This window comes from Myripristis murdjan, chromosome 6 (assembly GCF_902150065.1).
Source record: "Myripristis murdjan chromosome 6, fMyrMur1.1, whole genome shotgun sequence".
NCBI classification, from domain to species: domain Eukaryota; kingdom Metazoa; phylum Chordata; class Actinopteri; order Holocentriformes; family Holocentridae; genus Myripristis; species Myripristis murdjan.
This window is the reverse complement of record NC_043985.1, coordinates 11,009,722-11,035,182: the sequence shown is the minus strand read 5'-3', so window position 1 is coordinate 11,035,182 and position 25,461 is coordinate 11,009,722. Positions and strand designations below refer to the sequence as shown.

At 39.9% G+C, this 25,461-nt stretch overlaps 1 protein-coding gene across 1 annotated transcript; it reads right to left on the bottom strand.

The window, feature by feature from the left end:
* Positions 1-218: 218 nt before the first annotated feature.
* Positions 219-25,461, bottom strand: LOC115360873 (cytochrome P450 2F2-like). Its single transcript, XM_030054049.1, has 11 exons — positions 25,300-25,461; positions 23,197-23,359; positions 15,820-15,972; positions 10,786-10,940; positions 7,017-7,085; positions 6,813-6,917; positions 6,503-6,641; positions 5,390-5,475; positions 5,143-5,244; positions 1,430-1,571; positions 219-602 (listed from the first exon to the last, which is right to left on the bottom strand). Exons 1-11 carry the CDS (start codon positions 25,459-25,461, stop codon positions 379-381), a joined length of 1,500 nt encoding a protein of 499 aa, XP_029909909.1. The 3' UTR covers positions 219-378.

Genomic DNA, 25,461 nt, shown 5'->3' with positions numbered 1-25,461 from the left:
AATAGCCATGAAAACACACTTTCCAGTAAGCCTACTGTGATGCAATAACGATGTTAGCTTACAGTAAAGACAAAAATCACCACAAACAGGCTATTTTCACAATGTTATTCATTTAGCAAATCATGGTCAACTTTAAGTTTCATGCTAGTTTATGATGAAAAATTCAACAGTTTTACAGTGCATGATCTGTAGATATACATTTTTATTAGAGGTTGATTTTGAGTGAGAATTAATACAGGTTAAAAAATGTGCATATTGAGCTCAGTACTGCTGAAAATAGTCTGCTGAAATGCAGAAAAAAAGAAAAGGATCCAATTATAGTCAATATCTACAAATAACAAATAAAAGAGTCAATTCAAAATTAAAAGATGAAATGTATTATGCACAGCATGGTTCCTTATCTCTGTCTGCTGACTGCTTCATGGCCCTGTGTTGGACCTTCATGTGGAAAGGTTTGGGGGTCTGAGTGATCCCAAAGGTGGGGATGTAGTCTGGTTGTCCTGCATCCTCTGGCCAGATCAACTTGAACTTCCTCAGCAGGGTCACCAAGACCAGGAAGAGCTCCATACGAGCCATACCCTCTCCAAGACACATACGAGGACCTAGCAAACAAGTAAAACAAGGACAAATAACTATAAAAACTACAGTAACTTGTCCTTACCCTGCACCAAGCATCTGACATTGACATCTGGGTTCCCTTTTGTAGGTACACCAGACCAAGACTCAGATCATGGCACCTGTATATCAAAATATTTTAATAACAACCAGTAAAAGCACAGCTATGAACGAAAATGGACTGTTAAGAGCAACTAAATGATAGCAGTGATAGTGAAGACTGGAATCAGAAGTGTGTACTATGTTCATATAAAGGTTTTCACAGAGAACACAATTATTTTTTTTTTCTAAGATGAGCTTTTTATTTCATTAAGTAACTTTAACTGACTATAGTAGGTTATAATTTTGTCATTTCTATTCGCACAATATTCATTGTGTGTCAAGGAATGGTGAAAAAATTCAAAGAGATCATGAGGGTTATTTAAATTAAAATGGCCCTGCTTGTAGAAACATAAGCCTGAGTAAATGAAATGTAAAGGTGTACATTTCATGCTGCTGCAATAAATGTAAAGGTGTATTTTTTCATTACTTTAATACATAGTTATAAAAACACATGTACACTCCCAAGTGTACATGTCTTGTGTAAAAACAAGTCTGAACAGGGCCAAAGGCAAAAGTGATTCATGTGTAGTCCTGAAGGTGCTGCATTACTCAACCAAGAAACCTCCTCAGGTCTAATGTACTAGGGAGTTACCCACCATTTAAACCTCTCTGAGATATTCACACCTTGACATGAGGTGAAAGGTGTGCATGTAAACGTGCTCAATGACAGAACTATCTTTGATTTTGTCCTCTCAGGATCGTGCTCTCTTACCAGCAGAGAAAGGCAAGAAGGCTTCTGGCTTGACAAACTCTCCCTGGTCGTTGAGGAAGTTTTCAGGGTTAAATTCATGAGGGAATTTCCACTGTCCCTCTTCGCTCAACACAGAGGTCAGGTTAGGGATGACTAGAGTGCCCTGAGGAGAATATGGGATAAAGAAATGGAATACTGTATAATCTATTTACAACTTATTTCACAGGCACAAAATTTTGCCAGGGATCAACCCATGAGCATTCTGACTGCAAGATGACTGCTCCACCCCCTGAGCCATGTCGACAAAATATACAAATGTCTTCTGAGTTCCTGCACCAGGTGTCTCCACAAGCAGACACTTCCCACACCACTGCAAGCGTTGACAAGTTCAGGACCAAACAGCGGATGGAATTCACTACAATACAAGACTTGAGAAGCACAATGGCACACTGGCAGGCATCAAACTCAAGCAAACCACTGAATATAGAAGCAGGACAGAAAACTACAATGAAAGCATTGTAATTCAGTATTGGGACTTTGCTGAAGCATGGAAATCAAATATAGTTCGGAGGTACAGTCATGCCGTTGTGGTTAGAAACTCCAACAGTTCAATCTGCAAGCTGGCAAGTACTACACAAAAGAAGAAAAGAAGAGACAGCAGGATTTCGTACAATATCAGAATCCAATTGACAGGACGTCTGTGCCATTTAGACTCACTTGGAACCAATCCTCAGATTTCCAAAAGTTGATACCATTCACTTTTGGTCTGATGGCCCCAGCAAGCAGTACAAAAACAAGCTGAACTTCTCTCTTCTCTGCAATATCCCTCTAACACTTGGTTTCCAGAGAACAACCTGGAACTTCTTCACCATTTCACGGGACTACCACAGATATACATTATATGGCCAAAAATATTGGGTCAGCTACACATTACACCTACACAAGGTTTTATGATATCCCATTCTAAATCCATAGGCATTACAGTTTTTCTCCATTGGTTTGGCTCATTTCTTGAAACTGAAATTACATTCTCAAGATAACATGGACAAAACTCCAAACCTCTTGGCAATTGTTCACAACCTACTGGAACTTCTCATTCATTTCATGAAATTGCAAATGTCTTAGTACATGTCTCAATGTCTCAGTACATCTTTGCAAATGATTACGTACAGTTAGCCTACAGTTAGCACAATTCCCAAGTGAATAGATCTTGTTGATCTAAACTGACTGTTGGGTTCTCAGTCTAATGGTTGTTCTCTCCAAAACATGTCAGCATCATTTCATTGTATAAGTCATCACATGCACAATAGTCTGTTCAATTGTCAGAATTAGTCAAGAACATAATACCATGAATAATACCATATATGAATCTCTTGGAACATTTGATAAATTGTTTACAGTTTTTTTTTTTTCAATCTTTTTTTTTCCAGTATAATGAAACTGGGATTCACTTTGTCGTCATCTTCACCTCCAAACCACAGCAGAAGTTTTCTTTTGCAAATGTGTTTGTACGTTTTCATTGGATTCACACATTTTTCACGCTCTTTTGCACAACACTTCTCACATGTGTCATTTACATGGCTCTGACTCCATTGACTTCACTGTGGTAGTCAAAAGCGAAACATCTGCTCACAGCTGATAGAAATGACCTGCATCACTGTGAAATCACTAGTGTGCCTGCATCACTACCCTTTCCACAAATCACCATTCACCAACCAATCAGTATGCACCTACAAAAAAGGGGCCTATAAATTGTATTCTGTATTTTTTTTTCAACTCCTTTGAGTTTTTCTGTGTAATACTGTATGTGAATTACAGTATTTCAGTTTTTGCCATCAATACAGTACAATTTCACTTCAAAGTCTTTCTGAGTTTGGATGCAATTCTTTACTGTAAGTTCACATTTGAATGTGTAGCACACAGGAGAACCTTGTTCAAACTGGCAGCTGTATATTTGTATTCTGCTGTCAGCTGTGTTACAGTACAGTAGAGCTGACTGAAGGAATCTACTCATTTGGGCAGAAGTTGAGTTGTTTGAGGGAAATATTGGATTTTGCTACTTGCTTTACAATATGTAACTATGGAAATTGACAAAAATATGACTGCAATACACAGGAAAAAGTAAAGTGGATCCTGCTCAGACTGAATAGGCTGTGTTGCATTTTGGTGTTGAGTATGAAGTGAGTGAGCGGCTGGATTAGTTGTATTGGGCGGTGACAAAATGTGCTTTTGCTGCATGTTTGAAATGTTTTGTCATGGTAAGAGCCTTTTGCAAACAAAATGTGTTATTTTGGGAAGAGTGCCTCTCATTAGGCCTATGTATTAGATGTTTTGATACCAGGGTTTCTGAGTTGACAGAGGAGGTAAAGTGATTGAAAAAAAAAACTATAATGGTTACAATTTCCTTGGCAGTATGAGTGCAACGTGTGATGTCAAACCTTGGAGGCTACTCTTACAGTAAAATCCTTTTTTTTTTTTTTTTTTTTTCAGTTTTATACACAATGGTATTCTGTTAGCTAGACAAAAAAAAAATAGTACAGTAACCATTGTCAGTGAAGGACTGGGCTAAGACTGAGAGGTGGACATGAGGGATATTTCAATGGTCCTCTGCCATAGTGACAAAACATCTAAACATTTTGACTTGCAGTGCTTACACAATGCCAAAGGGACGATGCATTTTGGGGGGAAGGGACTATTGATATGAGAAGGAAACTTCATTTTGACACGAGTGAACTGTTTTGGGAGAGATATGAGCTTTTGCAGGTGAACCATGGTGTTGTGCTGAACCATCCAGGTTATTTTGGCAAAAGCACCAAGCGTGTTGAGAGACTGTTTTTCCAAATGATCTTGAAGTTTTGAGAATGTAATTTCAGTTTCAAGAAATGAGCCAAACCAATGGAGAAAAACTGTAATATGGAGTTGGTCCCATTTTGCAGTTAGAACAACTTCCACTCTTCTCGGAAGGCTTCTACAAGATTTTGGAGTGTGTCTGTGGGAATCTTCCCATTCATCTAGAATAACATTTGTGAGGTCAGGCACAGAGGGTGGACAAGAGGTCCTGCCTCATAATTTCTGTTCTAGTTTATTCTAAAGGTGTTGGATGGGGTTGAGGTCAAGTCTCTGTACGGGCCAGTCAAGTTCTTCCACACCAAACTCACCCAACCATGCCTTTATGGACCTTGCTTTGTGGACTGGGACACACTCATGCCGGAACACAAAAGGGCTTTCCCCAAACTGGTCCCTAGAACAGAACTTAGAAGCAGAAAATTGTCCAAAATGTCTTGGTAAGCTGAGGCATTGAGATTTTCACTGGAACTAAGGGGCCCAGGCCAACCCCAGAAAAACAAGCCCATAGCATTATCCCTCTCTCACCAAACTTTACAGTTGGCACAATGTAGTCAGACAGGTAATGTTCTCCTGGCATTTGCCAATGCCAGACTCATCTATCAGACTGCCAGATAGAGAAATGTGATCACTCCACAGAACACATTTCTACTGCTCCAGAGTCTAGTGACAGCATGCTTTACACCACTCCATCCGAAACTTGGCATTGTGCTTGGTGATGTAAGGCTTCCATGCAGCTGCTCAACCATGGAAACATGGAAATGGTGGCACTCACTTTTTTTTTTTTTTTTTTTTTTAACCAAATGCAGCTATATGGTGATTTTTTTTTATGGCATTTTACTGTACTGGATCATGTCAAAGTGATATATTTAGCAGCATTCAGCATTTACTTTTGGTATGGAGTATCCCAGGAGCTCTGTGTCCTTAGTGGTGCAGTGTGGGCCACTGAGAGGAACAGTGTTAGCCATCCTCTGGGTCTCATGGATCACAGCCTGCATGGAGAGAAATAGACATTAAACAATATGCTTAATGTTTTTTTCAGCCTGGGGTGCAAATTACAATTAAGTCTCTGATCCACATACTCTGGCATGTAAAAGCACACACAAAGCACTGAGAGAAATCAGTGTAATAATGCACCTGCATGTAAGGCATGTTGTGTCTGTCTTCAAAACTGGCTTGGTCCTTCCCATCCAACACCTGGTCTATCTCCTGCTGGCAACACTCTGAGAAAGAGACAGAGTGAGAGAGAAGCAATTACATTACTGACACGTTGTCTCATTTTGGATATGTTAAACATTTCTATATTCCGGATTAACTCTAAAGGGCTTGGTCAACAATGACAGTTTCACAAATCAAAATTTATTTTGTGATATCTAAAAAAAATTTTTCTGACTAAAGAAATGTAGATATCTCACATATAATTATTACTTACTACTCAACCCTTTCACAATGCATCACATTTCATGTTGTTATGTACAATGTTGTACATTGCCAATACCTATAAAATGTTGTGTAAATATACTTTAACATTAACATCACACCTGTAGGTAAGATGGCAAGGTACAACCATAAAGTGAAAAATGGACAAAATGACAAATAGAACTAGTGAAGGAGCATTTCCTGAAGAAAATGTGTGTTATTGCTGTCAGCTAATAAGCTGTTTACTTTGGTTTTGCATTTGTGTGTTATCATTATAAGAGTGTGCATATTTGATCAACATGTCAAAGTGACCATTTAGAAATGCCAGAAGAGTTTCAACTCTATACAGTGGTTGACTTATAAATACAGTGGGAGTGAATGGGTATTCATTGGCCCCCATGTATTTGGAAACTGGAATGGAGTTTCTACTGTACACATTAGCTAACTTATAAATACAATGGAAGTTTAATAGCTCAAAACCTATAAGGAGCATCATTAAAAAAAAAAAAAAAAAAAAAAATCAGCATAAGTCTACAAAGAATTCCACACATTTTGACACATGAGAAAACTGTGGGAGGAGGGGTGACAAAACCTTTTTTTTTTTTTTTTTTACATTTCTTTAAATCTGCAATAACTCATTAAATATGCAAATTAATACAGATTTATACATATATTTGCATCACACAAAAACAGTAAACTATCGAATTATAGTATAGGTAAAACACAGAGCAACATTTAAAATGATAGGGAAAAAAGTTATATTATAATCATAGGTAAAAAAAAAAAAAAAAAAAAAAAGTGATAGGAGGCAGAACAGTACAAATGGTATACCCTGAATGTGTGGGTGGTTCATGAGGTAGAGGAGGGCAGCGAGCAGGGTGTTGGAGGTTGTGTCAGTCCCAGCAAAGTGAAGATCCAGAATGCACACGATCATTTCTTCCTCCGAAAAAGAAGGGTCAAAGTCACCTTTCTGGAAAGAGGAGAGGAAACATCTGCTGTGTGTTCATTTTTATCGGAGGTCTGTGTCTTTACCTGGGTATAGATAGATAGATAGATAGATAGATAGATAGATAGATAGATAGAGCACATTGAAAAAAAAGATATTTCCAGAGATACTTTAGTGCCACACACACATACACACCTTATCCAGTTCATCCAGATAGCAGTCTATGAAGTCTTGTGGTTCTCCAGGGACTCTGGTTTTCCTGTGTTCGTTTATCAGGTCCTTTACAAGGTTCTGACAAATCTGAGAGGAAAATATGGACAGTATATTGATTTCACTGTAGCAACAGTTTCTTAATAAAATGAATCTCTTCATGTGTTTTGTTGACTCCAGAGAACATACCTCATAGTACTTAAAGACCCTCATGAAAGGCAGTGGCAAGTGACGGATCATGGGAGCAGAGTCATATAGCTAAAGGGAAAGATAGACCATTAGTTCATTTTAACTGTGCTCATACAGCCTCTTCGTCCTACCAGGAAAACACAGATTAACACAGAGTTTACTCCAAATTGCAACTAGAGAAAAATGTATGCACACACACACACACACACACGCACATACATACACACGCACATGCACAGCTGCCAAGGGGAAGAGAGCCAGGGGATTAAATCCGTTGTCCTATGTGCTTGATCCAGCAACCTGGTGAGATTCTCCTTTTGTGCCAGTGCCTCATGTAGATCCCATAGCATGTCTGCTTGACAAGCTTATGGCACTGAGGCCATGTTAAGTGCACACACGGTCAGCCCTTGTTGCTACGCAGCCACCATATCTTCCAAGAACTGGGAAAAGGGCAGTGACAATAGAGTCTTAGAGGTCATCCAGAACCGCATCAACTCACACACAAAGTCAGGGAAGACTGGCAATTTGTGTCTCACTGCAGCGAGCTGCCACGGTAGGAGACCTGTCCTGTGACCTGAGTTAACTGTTGGCAAGGAGGTGGAACCAGCCATGGCCCTTCAAGGCACTACTCAATCAAGAATGGCTGGTTCTGTCAGACTCAGTCAGAGGATCTCCAGCATAAGGACCTGGGAAGGCCCCTCTTCATCTCCTCCATATTCAACTTCAATCTCATCAGAAAGGCCTCCTGAAATGGTGAAAGAAAGCTCATCTTCAGCATGGCAATGGTGAAGCCAGTTAGGTCCTCTTCCATATCTGTGTAGTCACTGGTAGGGAAACTGTTGGTGAGAGTGAGACAAGAGGCTAATGGTCATCCTTGTAGTCCCAGGGCGGCTTGGCTCAGGAGGTAGAGCAGTCATCCAGTAACCAGAGGGTTCCCGGTTTGATCCCCAGCTCCTCCAAAGTGTCCTTGAGCAAAATACTGAACTCCTCACCGCTCCTGATGGACAGTTAGTTCCCCAGAACATTAGGAACTAAGGGTGTCAAATTATCGCGTTAATTGAGATTAATTAATTACAGTCATATTTAGCGCGTTAGATTTTTTAACTTAGTTAATCTAATTTTTAATCTCTAACTTTACTTTTTCTGAATGCAAGTTGCCTTTTTCTTAATAAAATCTGTTTGAAGGTGTTGGGCTTCTTGTGCTTGAGTTGTTGGGGTGGAAAACAATGGTCAGTCACACACTGAAGTGGACATTGATTGGCTGTCATTGTGTTTGGGCTTGTATAGCATAAGCTGATAGGCTCCCATTGTAGTTGGGAGGGCAAGGTAAGGAGCGGTGGTGAGTTGCAGAGGAGATGAGGTGTGAAGATGGAGGAGCATGTGAAAGTTGTCGGTCCAATGAATGGGAAATTTACATATCAAAAACGCCCCGACGGCACCATTAATTAAGGTAGAATGATATGCCTTCTTTGTAAGAAGGAGTTTGCTTACCACCGAAGCAGTTCAAGTTTAGCCTACCACATCAACGCAAAGCACCCACTCACGAGTGCAGCCACAGCTAACATTAGCGGCAAAGATGTTAGCAATTTAGCTAGCCATAGCAAAGCTCTTCGACAAACTACGCTCGAGGAGAACACTGCGCGTATGAGCAAGTCTGCGACCGACAGGCTGACGAACGTTCAGTGTTCAATACTTGTATGGCTCAGAAAAGTGTTCTTACTGTTTTTTGATGTGTTAGCTTACAGCACTTTATATGGGCCTGATGTTTTATTTTATTTTAGTCTGAAGCATTCTCAGGAAAACAACATCAGTGTTCATCAACAGCCCTAATTATTTGGAGACTGACAAAAGAACACAGCAATATTTTGCCCCGTGGTGGTGGAAACTGAAGGTTGCAGGCAGTACTTGGGACTAGTCTCAAATACAGTGGAATGTAAATGGCTAGGACTGCATCTGTTCAAGTCTGTTGAAAACAAATGACTTTATAAGGCCACTTTTTTTGTCATATATCAATCTTTTGATCTGCCACAATAATGTAATGAATTTAAATGAAAATACCTCAAGTTGAAGGTTTTTCTCAGCAATTTTTAGGTGAGATTAAAAAAAGAGATTAATTAGATCAATTAATTACAGATCATAATTAATTAATCTCTCAATTTTTTAAATCTCTTGACAGCAGTATTAGGAACATTTTTCAAATTGAGAACCACACAGCTGGATGCATTTTGCCAAATTTAGAGTAAATTTCAGTGAGGGGAAAAATGGGTATAGCCATTTTAAAAAGGGGACCTCTCATCTCAAGATATTTGAGCAACAGTGGGTACCCAATTGTCTCCCCATTGCAGACATGCCGACCTTATGCTATTCCAATGCAGTTTGTGTCAATAACCATGCAGTTTTTTGCATCCAGGACAAATTTGACACTTTTGCCTGTTCTAAAATGGCATATTTCTGCTATTACTGTAGGTCCTAAACAGTCTTGGAGTTGCATAACTTGGGTTTGAAGGGATGCTGAGACTCTTGTGGATTCATTGAGCTCAATTTTATTCATGTGTGGTGATCTTAGGCCCCATAGTAGCCATTTCATTGCAGTGAGACCATTTTTTAAAAACTTGATCTCACTGTACAAAATGACCGATTTTGACAATTACAGCTTCATGAAACCACAAACTAGAGACCTAGGGAATGCACAGTTACAACAACAATAACAACAACAACAACAACAAAAAAGATTTTACAGTGACTGAAAACTCTACATTTATTTGAGTTCTTATTATGGTCTTTAATGGAATATTTTGATTTTATGGCTCACTAGCACTTCATTTCATAATAACAACTGGTATTAGTGTAAGTACTTGTTTAATAAACAAAAGAATAGATTCACCAAAGAGTTGGTGAGAAATTTTTCTTACGGGCCCTGACACATTACAGTGATGAAGAAGTGAGCTTTTGGGTGGAAATAGCTGAGAATCCCTGTTGCCTGTGCTTATAGAGCTGGGGTTAAAATATTGTAACCTTCATTCTAAGCACATTCCCAAGATTTCTGGTCTCCCTCTCACATTCAGTACAGTGGAGTAGAAAATCCTAAGCATTTTTTGGATAGCTAGTACAGTGGTGGAAAAAAGTTTTCGGACACCCCATGCATTTGTGAAATATTGCATTAACAAATCACTCTTAGGTCTTCAAGTGCAATTTCTTTTAGTACAGTCACAGCCAAAATACTAAACAAATTCTAAAAAAAAAGCCATTAAAAACTTAAAATTGATTGGTTCCATAAAAATGCTTTAGAAATTTTGAGTATTGGGTCATTTTGGTACCAGTGATGAAGGTCGTTCTTTTTATTAAATGACACAATTTTTGTTGCCAAGCTTTGTGTCTATATAAAGCCAGCACATTTGAAAGTTCTTCAAACACAAAAATGGCTAAAACAAGGAACCTAACGCAGGAAACACACCTGAAGATAAAGATTAAACTGTCAAGAATTTAGTTTTGGTAGTTTTTCTTGTAAACAATAAACAAAAAATATAATTTGTATTTGTTTTATCTGTCTAATGCAGCCACACCTGTTGAAACACAAAAAACATTTTTTCACAAATATTTCATGATAATATTTGAGATTGTGAAATTGTGTAAAATTTTAAGGGTGTCCAAAACCTTTTTTCCACCACTGTTACATTGTATGCAACATAATTCTTACAGTCACGATAATACAAATATTCTTGATATTTGTAAGATAAAGTTATTCCTTTATAAACACACTATGACTCACCACAGCCCAAGGTCCAGTGATCAGATTGGACATCTCAGTGACGGGATGAATCATCAGCTTGATGAACTCATCATCATTGCGTCTACCAAACACAACCTGGCAGATGATGTTGGCAGCTGCATTATGGAAAATAGACTCAGGACACAGGGGGTTACCTGTAAAAGGGATCATGTAAACCACAGTGACAAAAGTATACAACATAGCACTAATCAACTCACTGACTTGATATGTGCAGACAGGTGCAAGACAAAAAATGCAGGTCAACACAAAGGTATGCACGCTGTTCAAGTCCAAATTAAATGACCCCACATGACTTCTGCTTCAGGGTATATGCAGGAATCTTGAAGTTAATTTTAATACCTTTTTAAGACTTTTTCAAGATCTTCTCAGTATTTTTTAATACCTCACCGCGACTTCAAGCTGTAACCATTTAAATCAGTGATATTTTTAACTTAACAGTTTTAGTTTGTGATAAAGACTATAGACTACTATGCTCCCGCTTGAAGTGTGGTGCTAACCCGAATTGTATGATGTATCCAGTTTTGTCCTTGCCACAAGCGAACGACTTCGCTATATCTGAATCTGGAAACATAGCCTTGAAAACTTCAGCCAACAACAACGGTGTACTTTTTTACCACGGATCTTTTGTAGCCCAGAGGAAAAATGTTGCTCAAACACTCAGTATGTAGTGTTAGTGTATGTTTATGACTTGTAGAACATAATAAATTATCTTGAAGGAGTAGATGTTAAATTATTATTTGTTTTAAAAATGTAAATTACTTAGCAAACTGGCCTAACAATTCAACTACCACGAGCAGGAGTATGCATGTGATAACACAGATTGAAAAATAAGCCGAAGTGATACCGCTTCTCTGAATAGACAAGCTAAGCCAGTGTGCTGCTGTTAGCCAGTGAAAATAAAACGGAGTGGCGACTCTTCGCTTTGTTACACAATCTATGTCAGTGCGCTGCTGTAGCTGGAGAGTTTCTTTGCCTTTTGGACTCGTTCGGTGCCGGTGCAGGTGTTGTAATTTTTTTCTTGGTGGTGCAGGTGCAGGGGAAACAACTGGAGGGTTTGTGCCACCCAGATTTGCTTCCCTCCATGTAATTTTCCCCACACATATGTTCATATTCCACACAAAAACAGCATTTCATTCAAATTATGTCAAATTCCTCGTTAAAAATAGATTCCTTTTTATTTGGCTAATTCCGCGATTCTGTCCGCGATTCGGCCCTAGTTAAGTTCAGTTAAATCCATGCGTTCACCAGCCTTCTCTTCCGTTTTCGCGGGGCTTCATGTAACGTTTCAGTGCGTTCGTAATATGCACTGGGAGCGCCAGAACGTGCTTTATGCTTTTGAATTTACACCCGCCCGCTCGCTCTGGCGCTCTCAGAGACAATTTACGAACGCACCCACAATAGCCTAGTTTTTTATGTACCTGTTCATCTTTGTTTTTTAATAAAAATGAATAAATTCACACACTTTTACGATGTTTTTGGGACTCAAACTCTTGGACAGCTAATTCATTAAAAATACTTTCAAAATTTAAGACTTTATAAAGTCGTGATAAGACTTTTTAATACTTTTTAAGGGTCTTAATTTTCCCAAAATTGATTTATCACCTTTTAATACTTTTCAAGACCCCGCGGATACCCTGTGCTTCCTAGAAGCAGAACAGGAAGTGGGTGTTCATTAGCAGTTAATTAATTATTAGCGCAACTGATTTAAATTTAATCAATCAATTAATTCATTAATTAAATTTCAAACAATAAAACTTTCACAAATCTTTAAACATCCTCTGTCATCCACCTATCCCTTCAGATAAAATTGTGTTTCTCTTTCAAACTGATATCCTCTTGGTTTGCACTGGTGAGTGATCATTGCCTTCACTATGCCCTGCCCAAACATTCTGTTTCCACAGGAACTATGCAAAATCAAGAAAATCTATTGTATGGGTTCTTCAAGCTTCCAATAAACAATACTTTATTGAGCTTAATGGTGTGCAGACCTCATTCTGTTGTACCATGCAGTAACCAACTCACTGCAACAATTCAACAGAACATTACAGAGTAGATTATAGGATGTTAACGTAAGCAGTGCAGATGGGGCTGGCACGTGCCAAAAGTGCACCCTGGGCAAAAGTTTAATTGCTGGCCATTAACAGAGCCAAAAAAAGTGTGTCCATTTCTGATTCAGATTCTGAGTACAGTGGCCATGACCTTTGAATTTTCTTAAATTTTTCTTACCAAAATTTCTGATGTACAAAGTCATTATTTTTTTTAGAAAAACTGTCCATCTTCTGGTTTTGGCCTCATTTCACCAGTTTAGTTCTGATGGAGTCTATGTTTTTGGGGGGCCATAATGCGGTATCCTCTGATAATACAGATGGGAGAGGTGTAGCAGATGTGTCTGCTGCAACAAATGGCATTTTCTCATTGTCATTAGAAGCAGACTCTCCATGTCCCATTTCAACATTTTTCTTACAAAGCCCTGCTTGCCCAGAGTATAATTTTGACCCATTCTCGCCTGCTGGTTGCCGCTGCTGAATTGTTTCGATCTGCTGTGGCTGCATTTAAGTCTGCTGTATTGATAGCTACTTCATCTTCCAGTTCCACCTGAACATCAGGTGATTGTACCGAGCCTCTACACGGCGACTCAGCTGATCCCATAGGTTTTCTATGGGATTCAGGTCTGGAGAAAGTGCAGGCCACTCCATCTGAGGTAACCCAGTCTCCAGCAACCGTTCCCTAATGATACGACCTCGATGAGCTGGAGCATTGTCGTCCATGAAGATGAAATTAGGCCTGTGTTGTTCATGCAGGGGCACAATGACTGGATTAATGATGTTATTCAGGTAGTTTGGGCTTGTCACTGTACCATTCACAAAGTGTAGGGCAGTTCTGTACTGACTAGACACACCTGCCCACACAGTAACACCACCACCACCAAAGGCTCATCTGGTGACAACAGTGGCTGATGTATAGGGCTCTCCTTGACGTCTCCAACATCGTTGGCGGCCATCATTTCTGCTCAACATGAATCGGCTTTCATCAGAGAACAGCACTGAGGCCCACTGGTCCCTCGTCCAGCGTAAATGCCCCCTGGCCCATGCAAGACGATGACATCTGTGCCTGGTGGTGTGGTCAGGTACCCTTGCAGGTCGTCTAGCACGCAGACCATGCTGATGTAAACGGTTTCAAATGGTCTGACGTGACACTTGGGTGCCTCTCACCTCTCTTAAATGTGCCTGGAGTTGAGTGGCATTCATCATCCGGTTCCGCAGGGCACTGTTCACAATGAAGCGGTCATCAGTGTGGGATGTGGCCAAAGGACGTCTACTTCTATGCCTTTCTGTGACTCTTCCAGTCTCTCTGTATCTCTGTTGCAACCTGCTGATGACACTCTGTGACACTCTAAGCTCAGTGGCCACTTCCGTCTGAGAACATCCTGTTTGAAGCCTCGCAATGGCGAGGTACTGTTGATCAATTGTTAGGTGTCGTCTTGGTCTCATGATGTCAAAATGTGAACAGCATAATGAGGAGGACAGTTTAAATACCAATTCTAATTGAACCAGGAAATTTATTGGTCGATTCATGGATCAAACACCTGTTGTGAATTTTGCCGTTAAACTCCTTGTTAGAGAACAGCAACTTGTGCAAAAAGTACTGAAACATTGAACAGTTGGACATGTGCATTCAAAAGTTTACAGAAGGTCACATTAAGTTCACCTGTAAAGGTTATAATGCATTTTAGGTTCATCCTGAAATTTCACCCGAAAGCCGAATATCCCTAAGTTTTTGTGAGTAGTGTATTTATTGGTCATTCCTGAAAAAGAAAATATGAGCTTTCGATAAGAATCCTGTTCTTTTGCTCTTTCTTGAACACAATGGCATATTGACTCATTCAGAAACCTACAAGATTTTTTGCCCTGCTGCGCAGAGGCCTATATGTCTGAATGTCAGCAGTTAGGTCCAGAACATTCACTCATTCATTTTACAAACCACTTATCCTCACAAGGGTCGCGAGGGTTGCTGGAGCCTATCCCAGCGCTCATTGGGCGGAAGGCAGGGGAAACACCCAGGAGACGTTGCCAGTCCATCGCAGGGCAGACAGACAATCAGTAACATTCACACCAAGGGGCAATTTAGCATCTCCAATTGACCTGACCTGCATGAACAATGACGTTCACACACACATTCACACCAAGGGGCAATTTATTATCTCCAATTCACCTGGCCTGCATGAACAATGACATTACCACACACACACCAAGGGGCAATTTAGTATCTCCAATTCACCTGGTCTGCATGTCTTTGGACCAGACATGGGGAGAACATGCAAACTCCACACACAAAGGCCAGCCAAGTGGGAATCAAATCCAGGACCCTCTTACTGTGAGGCGCCAGTGCTAACCACTACACCACCATGCCGGGGTCCAGAACAGCATATTTCCAAACATACGTGGTGGATCGCCATGAATTTTTGTGACAACATCCATACTGGCTAGACCATGAAACCTGACAATTTTGGAGACCCCATTACCTCTTCTCTAGCATGACCAATGGGTGAAAATTTTAACCTTGCATAGGGCATATCTCCAAATTTATATGGTAGACTACTGTGACAATTGGTGCCAATATTCATGTGTTCATTTTTTTAACATTCATGTTGACCAAAATATGAAACGTGGTATTTTTGATGACCCCATGACTTTCCCTCTAGTGCCACCAGCAGCCCCAGCTGGCATATGCATTTGAAATGACACACTTGTTTATTTGTATTGTCTATACATAAATACCCTTGTTAACAATGGAAAAGAGCTAATTGTAACAGAGAAAACAATCCTCCATTTACACAGTTGCATGTTTTGGGATGACATAAAACAAAGAATCTGCACTATGATGTTCAAATTACAGTGTTATAGCTGAGAGAGAAGTGAAGGATAAATCAGAAGGTAAAAGGGTCCCTACTAGCAAGCACTGCTCTTGTCTACTCAATGAAGAGGGGAATGAGTGATCTCATAGTTAGCATACCAGCACTTTTCTCCAGTTGCTCCACAATGTAATGTGTCTCTCCCAGAATCCGGTCCTCCATGAACTGTTTTCCCATACCAAAGTTCCTAAGAGTCAGAAGAGAAAAGCGACGGCGGGCCCTCCACCCTGGACCATAATCTGCCATGATCAGTCCTATAGATGGCGTGGTGATACAGAGGGCATGTTAGCATATGGATTTGTGATCACACATGCAATTTTAACATTATTCAATGAAGTATTTTCTCTATATTTATCATTGTGAAATTTTATGATCATAATTATGGTCATGCACAATATATATCAGGTCCAATAAGTTATAAGCAGATAATGGTAATTATATGTTTACTCTTCACTCAACATATATTTCACCCCATTCCTCTCAAATCATTCACCACTTGCTCTCTAAATTTAATTATTATTTTGGCTTAAACAGTATGCTGACATCATCAGACTGATTTGCAAATAAATCATGAGCTCGTCTGGTCCCCTCCCACACTACTGAAGGGACTGTACCTTATTTAGAATGAAGGGTCACTGGAGCATTTCAGACGCTCTTAAAAAGACCCTCCCCAAGTGATCCCTCCTCACCCAAATGTTACACTGTAACTACAATGTTCAGTGTATAATCAATAAAATATTTGTGTTCAATTTGGTCTCCTTTCTTAAATACATTTGGTTGACTGTAAATACTTTTGTAATTGCAAAACACTCAATGGCAGCTCTGTCAATAATCTCAATAAACTCATGTTTTGTGTATTATTGCCTATATCTAAATCATCCAGAGACTATGAAGAGCAGATTGCAGTTGTATGCATGGGCCCTGCAGATAATCTGCAGATCCGGTGGTGTAGGTCATAAAAATTAACATTGTGATTGACAGCAGTGATCCCCCTGCAGGAGAAATGGTAACTGTCTCTCTATTAGGAGAGAGGCTGCGTGCAATTACACTCAAGGCAGAGCGGTGTAATTTTATGAATAATTTAAACCTCCAGACATGCCGCCAGCAATGATCAGGATCTGATGTTAATTCTGCTTCCCCTGGAGAGTTTTCTCCATCCTGTCAAGTTTATAATTACAGTTTTTAGTTTTTCTACTTAAATGTCCCATCATATTTGTTGCAGTAACATTACTGTTCAAATGGAAACATTTACAATTATTTTTACAACTAAAATTTTAAAATTGAAAGCAGCTTTAAAGTAAACTGCTAAAGAAAACAATCGTAATCACCTGGAAAGCTGTATGAAAATTTGTATGTGCCTCCCGTTGATTCATTAAAAACAATGTACTCTCCCTCAGACTAAATTTAAATAGCATGAGCCTCTGTGCACTGCACAAATGCATTCCAGGTTGGGCATAAACTCAGAATTGGGAATTGGAGCAGGTGCAGCGAGAAAGTGATGCTCCAACTTTTTAAAAAAAAAATCTGCTCATTGCTCCATCCAAAATACTCTCGCTCACACTCACTAGTCTTGAAGGGAAGGTTTTGTAGTAATGAAAGATATTGGAGTTTGACTGGCATCAATTTGCTCAGATAATCCTATAGCCTGAAAATGACCCGAACATCATCTGAGATGGTCAGGATAGTGCTTTGAGGTTTGGTTATGTGGTTATGTACAGAAGGATGTCATCTGTATATAGTGAGATTTTACTTGTTTTTTTGTTTTTGTTTTTGTTTTTGTTTTTTGCACTGTATCCATGTGGGGGTTGGAATGAATTACTTGAACAAGAGGCTCAAGGTCCAAAGCTAAAAGCAGTGGAGATGAGAAACAACCTTGTCTGGTGCCTCTGGGCAATTACAGTTTTTCTCGATTGCTAAAACACAAAAACTGGTTCCTGTAGCACAAAAACCCAAACCTTTTTGTCATTCCCGGAAGCGCACATGCATTTCCCATAACCATAAACACAATTCACCTGTTTCCACACATGTTTCAATATTCAAAACTGCAAAACCTTACACAAAAGTGGCCAGATCAATCATTCATTGCACTGTGTTCATTCAGCAAACACATGCTCTCAATATAATTAACTCAAGTTATCATGACCGAAACTCAGAGACCACACCTTTCTCCAAGTGCAAACACTCAGCCTAAAAATTGTTAACACACCAGTCAGAATTGTGGGTCAATAAATAGGGTCTGGAGGCATGTTCATGTGCATTGGAACAATGGATCACAACCATGCCGAGGTTGGTGGACAACAAAGAGGAAGAGGAAGAGGATGTAGCAACTTTACCACGTGCCTTTTGAGAGGAATTCTGACAGGGTTAAGAAGCAACGATTCCAATATGTGCAGGTAATTGCTATACAACACAGAAATGTTATTGTATGTAGAGTAAAGGCCCAACTTTCATTCCAATACACACAGTACTGTGTTTGGAGTAAAATGTGTGTTTTTGACTCCTGTAGAGAAGCTTTGAGATGGATGCCATGACTGACCCTCATGAGTACATCTTTATCGATGAAGCAGACTTCAATCTGACAAAAAGGCGCAAAAGGGGCTGCAACAGCATTGGACACCAATCAATCACACAAGTTCCAGGCCAGAGGGGAGGCAGCATCACCATGTGTGCAGCTATTAGCAACCGTGGCATCCTCCACTGCCATGCCATACTGGGTCCACAAGGGGATATTGTCCATGCTGCCTGGCAAGAGCAGACATAATGTGTGATGTTGACAAAATACTATGGCCTGACCCTGACCTGAGACAAGATCATGCTAATGCTGTTGCCGATGCTGATGCTGATGAACCTGTATATGTGCTGAATATGGAAATACTGTGAATAAAACCTATTGTAGACATTTTGGTGGCAGCGTTTTGAATTAATCCCTCCAGTGTGTAACAAACACTCATGTAGTCTGTGTTTTGACAGCTTGTGTGTGTTGTCTGAGGATAAAAACTAGTTGGGACCCAGAAGTTGGATGTTTGTACCGTTGGGTGTGAGTTTTTAGAATTGTGTGTGAAGATTTGAGAAAATGGTGAGTTGTTCCAGGAATTGTGTCTAAGCAATTTAGAAAAACTGTAAGCCCCATCCATTTCTGGTTTAGGCCCCCGCCCGCTCTGAGTACAGATATGGATAATATGTAGATGGTTGAACAGATATACACTACCAGTCAAAAGTTTGGACACACTTTCTCATTCAATGTTTTTTCTTTATTTTTACTACTTTCTACATTGTAGATACATACTGAAGACATCAAATATATGAAGCAAGATATATGAAATTATGTTAAATAACTCTAAATATGTTTTATATTTTACATACCTCAAAGTAGCCACCCTTTGCTTTGTTGACAGCGCTGCAAACCCTTGGCCTTCTCTCAATGAGCTTCATGATATAGTCACCTGAAATGGTTTTCACTTCACAGGTGTGCCTTGTCAGGGTTCCTTTGTGGAATTTCTTGCCTTCTTAATGGGGTTGGGACCATCAGTTGTGTTCAGAAGTCAGGTTGGTACACAGCTGACAGACCTATTTAACAACTGTTAGAATTCATATTATGGCAAGAACCAATCAGCTAAGTAAAGAGAAACGACAGTCCATCATTACTTTAAGAAATGAAGGTCAGTCAGTCCGGAAAATTGCAAAAACTTTGAATGTGTCCCCAAGTGCAGTCACAAAAACCATCAAGCGCTACGACGAAATTGGCTCACATGAGGACCGCCCCAGGAAAGAAAGACCAAGAGTCACCTCTGCTGCTGAGGATAAGTTCATCTGAGTCACCAGCCTCAGAAATTGCAAGTTAACAGCACCTCAGATTAGAGAACAGATAAATGCCACACAGAGTTCTCGTGGCAGACACATCTTTACATCAACTGTGCCGAGGAGGCTGCGCAAATCAGGCCTTTATGGTCAAATAGCTGCTAAGAAACCACTACTAAGGAAAAGCAACAAGCAGAAGAGATTTGTTTGGGCCAAGAAACACAAGGAATTTCCATTCCTTGTGTTTCTTGGAAATCTGTGCTTTGGTCTGATGAGTCCAAATTTGTGATCTTTGGTTCCACCCGTTGTGTCTTTGTGAGACGCAGAAAAGGTGAACAGATGGATTCCACATGCCTGGTGAAGCATGGAGGAGGAGGTGTGATGGTGTGGGGGTGCTTTGCTGGTGACACTGTTGGGGATTTATTCAAAATTGAAGGCACACTGAACCACCATGGCTACCACAGCATCCTGAAGCGACCCATCAAGTTTGGAACCCGGTCCAACCCGGTTAGTTTGACCATCATTTATTTTTCAACAGGACAATGACCCCAAACACACCTCCAGGCTGTGTAAGGGCTATTTGACCTAGAAGGAGAGTGATGGAGTGCTGGGCCAGATGACCTGGCCTCCACAGTCACCTGACCTAAACCCAGTCGAGATGGTTTGGGATGAGATGGACTGCAGAGTGAAGGCAAAAGGGCCAACAAGTACTCAGCGTCTTTGGGAACTCCTTCACGACTGATGGAAAACCATTTCAGGTGACTACCTCATGGAGCTCATCAAGAGAATGCCAAGAGTGTGCAAAGCAGTAATCAAAGCAAAGGGTGGCTATTTTGAAGAATCTAAAATATAAAACATGTTTTGAGTTATTTCACACTTTTTTGTTTACTACATAATTCCATATTTGTATAATTCCATTATTTTCCTCTCCTGTTTAAATTGTTCATACTTCTGTTTAAATTGTTCATATTTCATTTTTTTTATATTCCTTGTTTATAGTGTTTATATTGCTTACTGCTATTTATCATCTGTGTATACTGTATATTTCTTCTAAATTTGCACATTGACCTACATCTATGCACATTTTATACACCTATGCACACGGTTTTTTGCACATTGTTTTTTGCACACTGTTGTACCTAGTGTGTTGTACTTAGATCTTATTTTTTATTTTTTATTTATTTAATCTGTAATCTGTGGATACTGCTGAAAAACTGCGAATTTCCTTTGAGATGAATAAAGTATCTATCTATCTATCTCTATCTATATGTGTTCATTCATAGTTTTGATGCCTTCTGTGAGAATCTACAATGTCAATAGTCATGAAAATAAAGAAAAAACATTAAATGAGATGGGGTGTCCAAACTTTTGACTGGTAGTGTACAGTGGAGGAAATAATTATTTGATCCCTTGCCGATTTTGTAAGTTTGCCTACTGACAAAGAAATGAACACTCTATAATTTTAACGGTAGGTTTATTCTAACAGTGAGAGATAGAATACCAAAAAGAAAATCCAAAAAATCACTTAATATAAAAGACATAAACTGATTTGCATTTCATTGAGTGAAATAAGTATTTGATCCCCTAGCAAAACATGATGTAGTACTTGGTGGCAAAACCCTTGTTGGCAAGTGAAGAGGTCAGACATTTTTTGTAGTTGATCACCAGGTATACACACACATCAGGAAGAATTTTGGTCCACTCCTCTTTGCAGATCATCTCCAAATCCTTAAGGTTTTGAGGCTGTCATGTGGCAACTTGAAGCTTCAGCTCCCTCCACAGATTTTCTATGGGATTAAGGTCTGGAGACTGGCGAGGCCACTCCATGACCTTAATGTGCTTCTTCTTGAGCCACTCCTTTGTTGCCTTGGCCGTATGTTTTGGGTCATTGTCGTGCTGGAAGACCCATCCACAACCCATTTTCAGTGTCCTGGCGCAGGGAAGGAGGTTGTCACTCAGGATTTTGCGGTACATGGCCCTGTCCATCCTCCTGTCGATGCGGTGAAGTCGTCCTGTCCCCTTGGCAGAGAAACACCCCCAAAGCATAATGTTTCCATCTCCATGCTTGATGGTGGGGATGGTGTTCTTGGGGTCATAATCAGCATTTCTCTTCCTCCAAACACGGCGAGTTGAGTTGATGCTAAAGAGCTCAATTGTGGTCTCATCTGACCACAGCACCTTCTCCCAAGCATTCTCTGAATCATTCAGGTGTTCATTGGCAAACTTCAGACGGGCCTGTACATGTGCCTTCTTGAGCAGGGGGACCTTGCGGGCACTGCAGGATTTTAATCCATTACAGCATAGTGTGTTACCAATGATTTTCTTGGTGACCATGGTCCCAGCTGCCTTGAGATCATTAAGAAGCTCCTCCCGTGCAGTTGTAGGCTGATTTCTCACCTTTCTCATGATTATTGATACCCCACAAGGTGAGATCTTGCGTGGAGCCCCAGACCGAGGTCAACTGATGGTCATTTTGTGTTTCTTCCATTTTCGAATAATTGCACCAGCAGTTGTCTCCTTCTCACCCAGCTTCTTGCTTATGGTCTTGTAGCACTTTCCGGCCTTGTGCAGGTCTATAATCTTGTCCCTGACATCCTTAGACAGCTCTTTGGTCTTGCCCATGATGGAGATGTTGGAGTCTGATTGATTGATTCTGTGAACAGCTGTCTTATATACATGTGACAAGTTGAGACAGGTGTCTTTTATGCAGGTAGCAAGTTGAGATTAGTATCTATTATTAGTTGAGTATCTAATAGGTCTGTGGGAGCAAGAATTCTTAATGGTTGCTAGGGGATCAAATACTTATTTCACTCAGTGAAATGCAAATCAGTTTATATCTTTTATATAATGTGATTTTCTGGATTTTCTTTTTGATATTCTATCTCTCACTGTTGGAATAAACCTACCAGTAAAATTATAATAGTGTTCATTTCTTTGTAAATAGGCAAACTTACAAAATCGGCAAGGGATCAAATAATTATTTCCTCCACTGTAGATACAGATAGTAGTGTACTCGCTCATCCCTACTGAGGAGTTTGCTGGGGTAGAAGTGATCGCATACAGAGTAAAGGCTCATTTATGCTCAACGTAAAGTATATGGATATGGACAGAGCCTTCTACCATACTGTCCATTCTCCTGTTGTGATGTATTCAGTGACCTCACAGACCACCCCCGTTTATAACATGCCTCCACTTTTGCCTCTTTGTAGCAGGTCCACTATCACAACCTCCTGCACCGTCGCAGTTGTCAGACACTTTTGACTCTGAGCTGAACTCTGCTGCTGCTCACATGATTGATGAGAAAAGAAACAGAATTGGATGCGAGATGGCAGAGATGCTTGCTTTAATACGAAAAAATCAGAACTATTCTTTGTTTTTGTTGTGTTGACAAAAGTGATGTCAGTTATATTTGGTTAGGTCAGAGCAATGGAATATTAAATCATCCATCTTTGCTCACTACACCTTAGCCTTTCTTACTCAGGTATGCATAGACTACAGGTTATGAACTTATTTTTAAAATACAAAAATGTGAAATGATCTATAATGGTCCTTAGAAGCAGGTAATTATCAGTTATCAGTATTGGCTGAAAAAAAAACATTGCTACAGGTACAGCTTGTATTTCCATCTCATGTCTTCTGTCCTGTAATTGACACTGCATCATACTACACTGCAGTCTTACCTTTACTTTTAGTGAAGTCACTGATCAAAGTGTAATGGGGTCGTCCTGAAAAGTCAGCCGCTTTGGTCACCAGAGCTTCCTTTGTCGCATGAAACCCATTGATGACTACTGCTGGTGTGGAGCCGATGAACAGACTATAGACATTACCATAGCACTTCCTCAGCTGGGGAGGATCAAAATAACAAGCCTTTGAAATTAGAAATTATTTGTTATTTACCAAGGTATAATTGCTTTCATTTCACAGATATCAGTAGTGGTGGCATTATCAAAAGGTTGTTAAATCCGCTTTCAAAAGTTTGTGATTTCACGTCCCAAAAATACCATTGTCATGCGAATGAAAGGCCAAGCTTTAACTTTTTTTGTTGTTTGTTTTATTCAAAAGCCATTGTGATGTAAATGGCCCTTCAAATTTAATGTAAATGGTAAACGTACTCTCCGAATTCTAAATCCATGGACAACTGCGTACTTGTCAGGGGCAGTGGCAGACACTGTAGACATCCGGGGCTTAAGCCAAGGGCCGACTGTGGGGTCTGGGGTATGCTCCCGCGGGAGAAAATTTTGAAAAACAACCCCTTAAATAGTGGCTTCAGGGGACTTTTAAGAGATTTATAATGGCAAAATTTAGACTTAGAATATAATGCATTCAAGTTACTGTATTATCAGTTAAGGGTGTATGCCTAATTAGGCCTAGTAGGTGGCTCACTGGAATTGAAAGCACTCATGTAGTTCTGTCAAAATCCTTTTGGGCCAAGTATGTTCACTTGGTGGCCATATTGGTAATGCCTTTTGGGCATCTATTTCAGATTAGTAAGTGCAGGTGCCTAACAAAACATAAATGGAGAATGAGCCCAAACTGCACATAGGAAGGTCATGGTGACAAACAAAGTATACCACCCAAATCTGAATCTGAATCGATTGGTATATACACTCCTGATCAAAATCTTAAGACCAGTTGAGAAATTGCAAGAATTTACATTTTGCACTGTTGGATCTTAAAAAGGTTCTAAGTGGAGCTTCAAAACGCAAAAAGAAGAAATGTGAGTGAGACAAAAAAAGACTGCTGCCTTTAAAAGCCCAAATCTTGGCAAAAATGTGGATTCAGTGTCATTTTCTGTCAGGTATCCACACTGTCATGACCTCCTTATGGCAAAGGCAACAAAAACTTTCTGTCTGTGAACGTGGTCGGATTGTTGAGCTGCATAAGCAAGGCCCAACAACAAAGCCCTCACAGCATGCCATTGCTGCTGAGGTTGGACGCAGTAAGACAGTCATTTTAAACTTCTTAAAAGATCCTGAAGGTTATGGAACAAAAAAGTCAAGTGGTAGACCCAAAAAAATTTCATCGGCCCTGAGCCGGAGGATCCAATTGGCTGTCCGTCAAGACACGGGACGATCCTTGGCCCAAATTAAGCTTGTCACTGGTGCCAACTGCAGACATTTAATCCATAACATTATAAACAATGCACAGCAGGATGCATGTGTATTGTAGGCCTATGGGCTATTTTTGTTTGCAATAGAAAAAAATCACTAAGCTTGTGATGATAGCCATGCAGTTTGTTTTGCAAGTGTGTGCACAGTCAACAGGCATAGACTAGATGCATTGCACTTCTCGTTGTGGCCGCCCTTTGGATCTTATTCATTTCATTCCTCATGCTATGATAGCAGTTTCATCCAAAACATTATTGACAATGCACAGATGTCTGATTATGCATATGAAATAAACATAGTTCTTGTTGTTGTGACATTTTGGATGTATTGTAGTGTTATTAATTGTGGCTCAGTTGGTGCTGTCCGATGCTGAACTGTTACCTTTGCACATGAAAGACGTTTTTGTTATTTCCTGGTGGTCACTTGTATTAGGCGTATATTTTTTTTTTGTTGAATATTCTTAGTCCAGATTCAGTGAACTACATTCATATTGAATGTGCTGTGTGCCATAATCTGCTTTTATTGATAAAGTAAGTAAAGTAACTCTGAAGTCATGAAAATCAACTATTTTAGCATCCCAAGTATTGGTCAATACTAGCATCAGGAGGGAAAAAAGCCTGGTGCTGTGTGTGTATTTATTTAATGCAAAAAGGTCCATTTTAGGGTTTTACTTACCCTTTCAAGGTCCTTCAAGGGGTTCTGTAGATTGAGGCTGAATATGGTCCCAAATATGGGGAGGGGAGTGGGTCCAGGTGGGAAGTTCTTGGGCCTCTGATTTTTGAGATGGAGGAACAACAAGCAAACACAGATCCATAGCAGGATGAGGGAACCCAACAT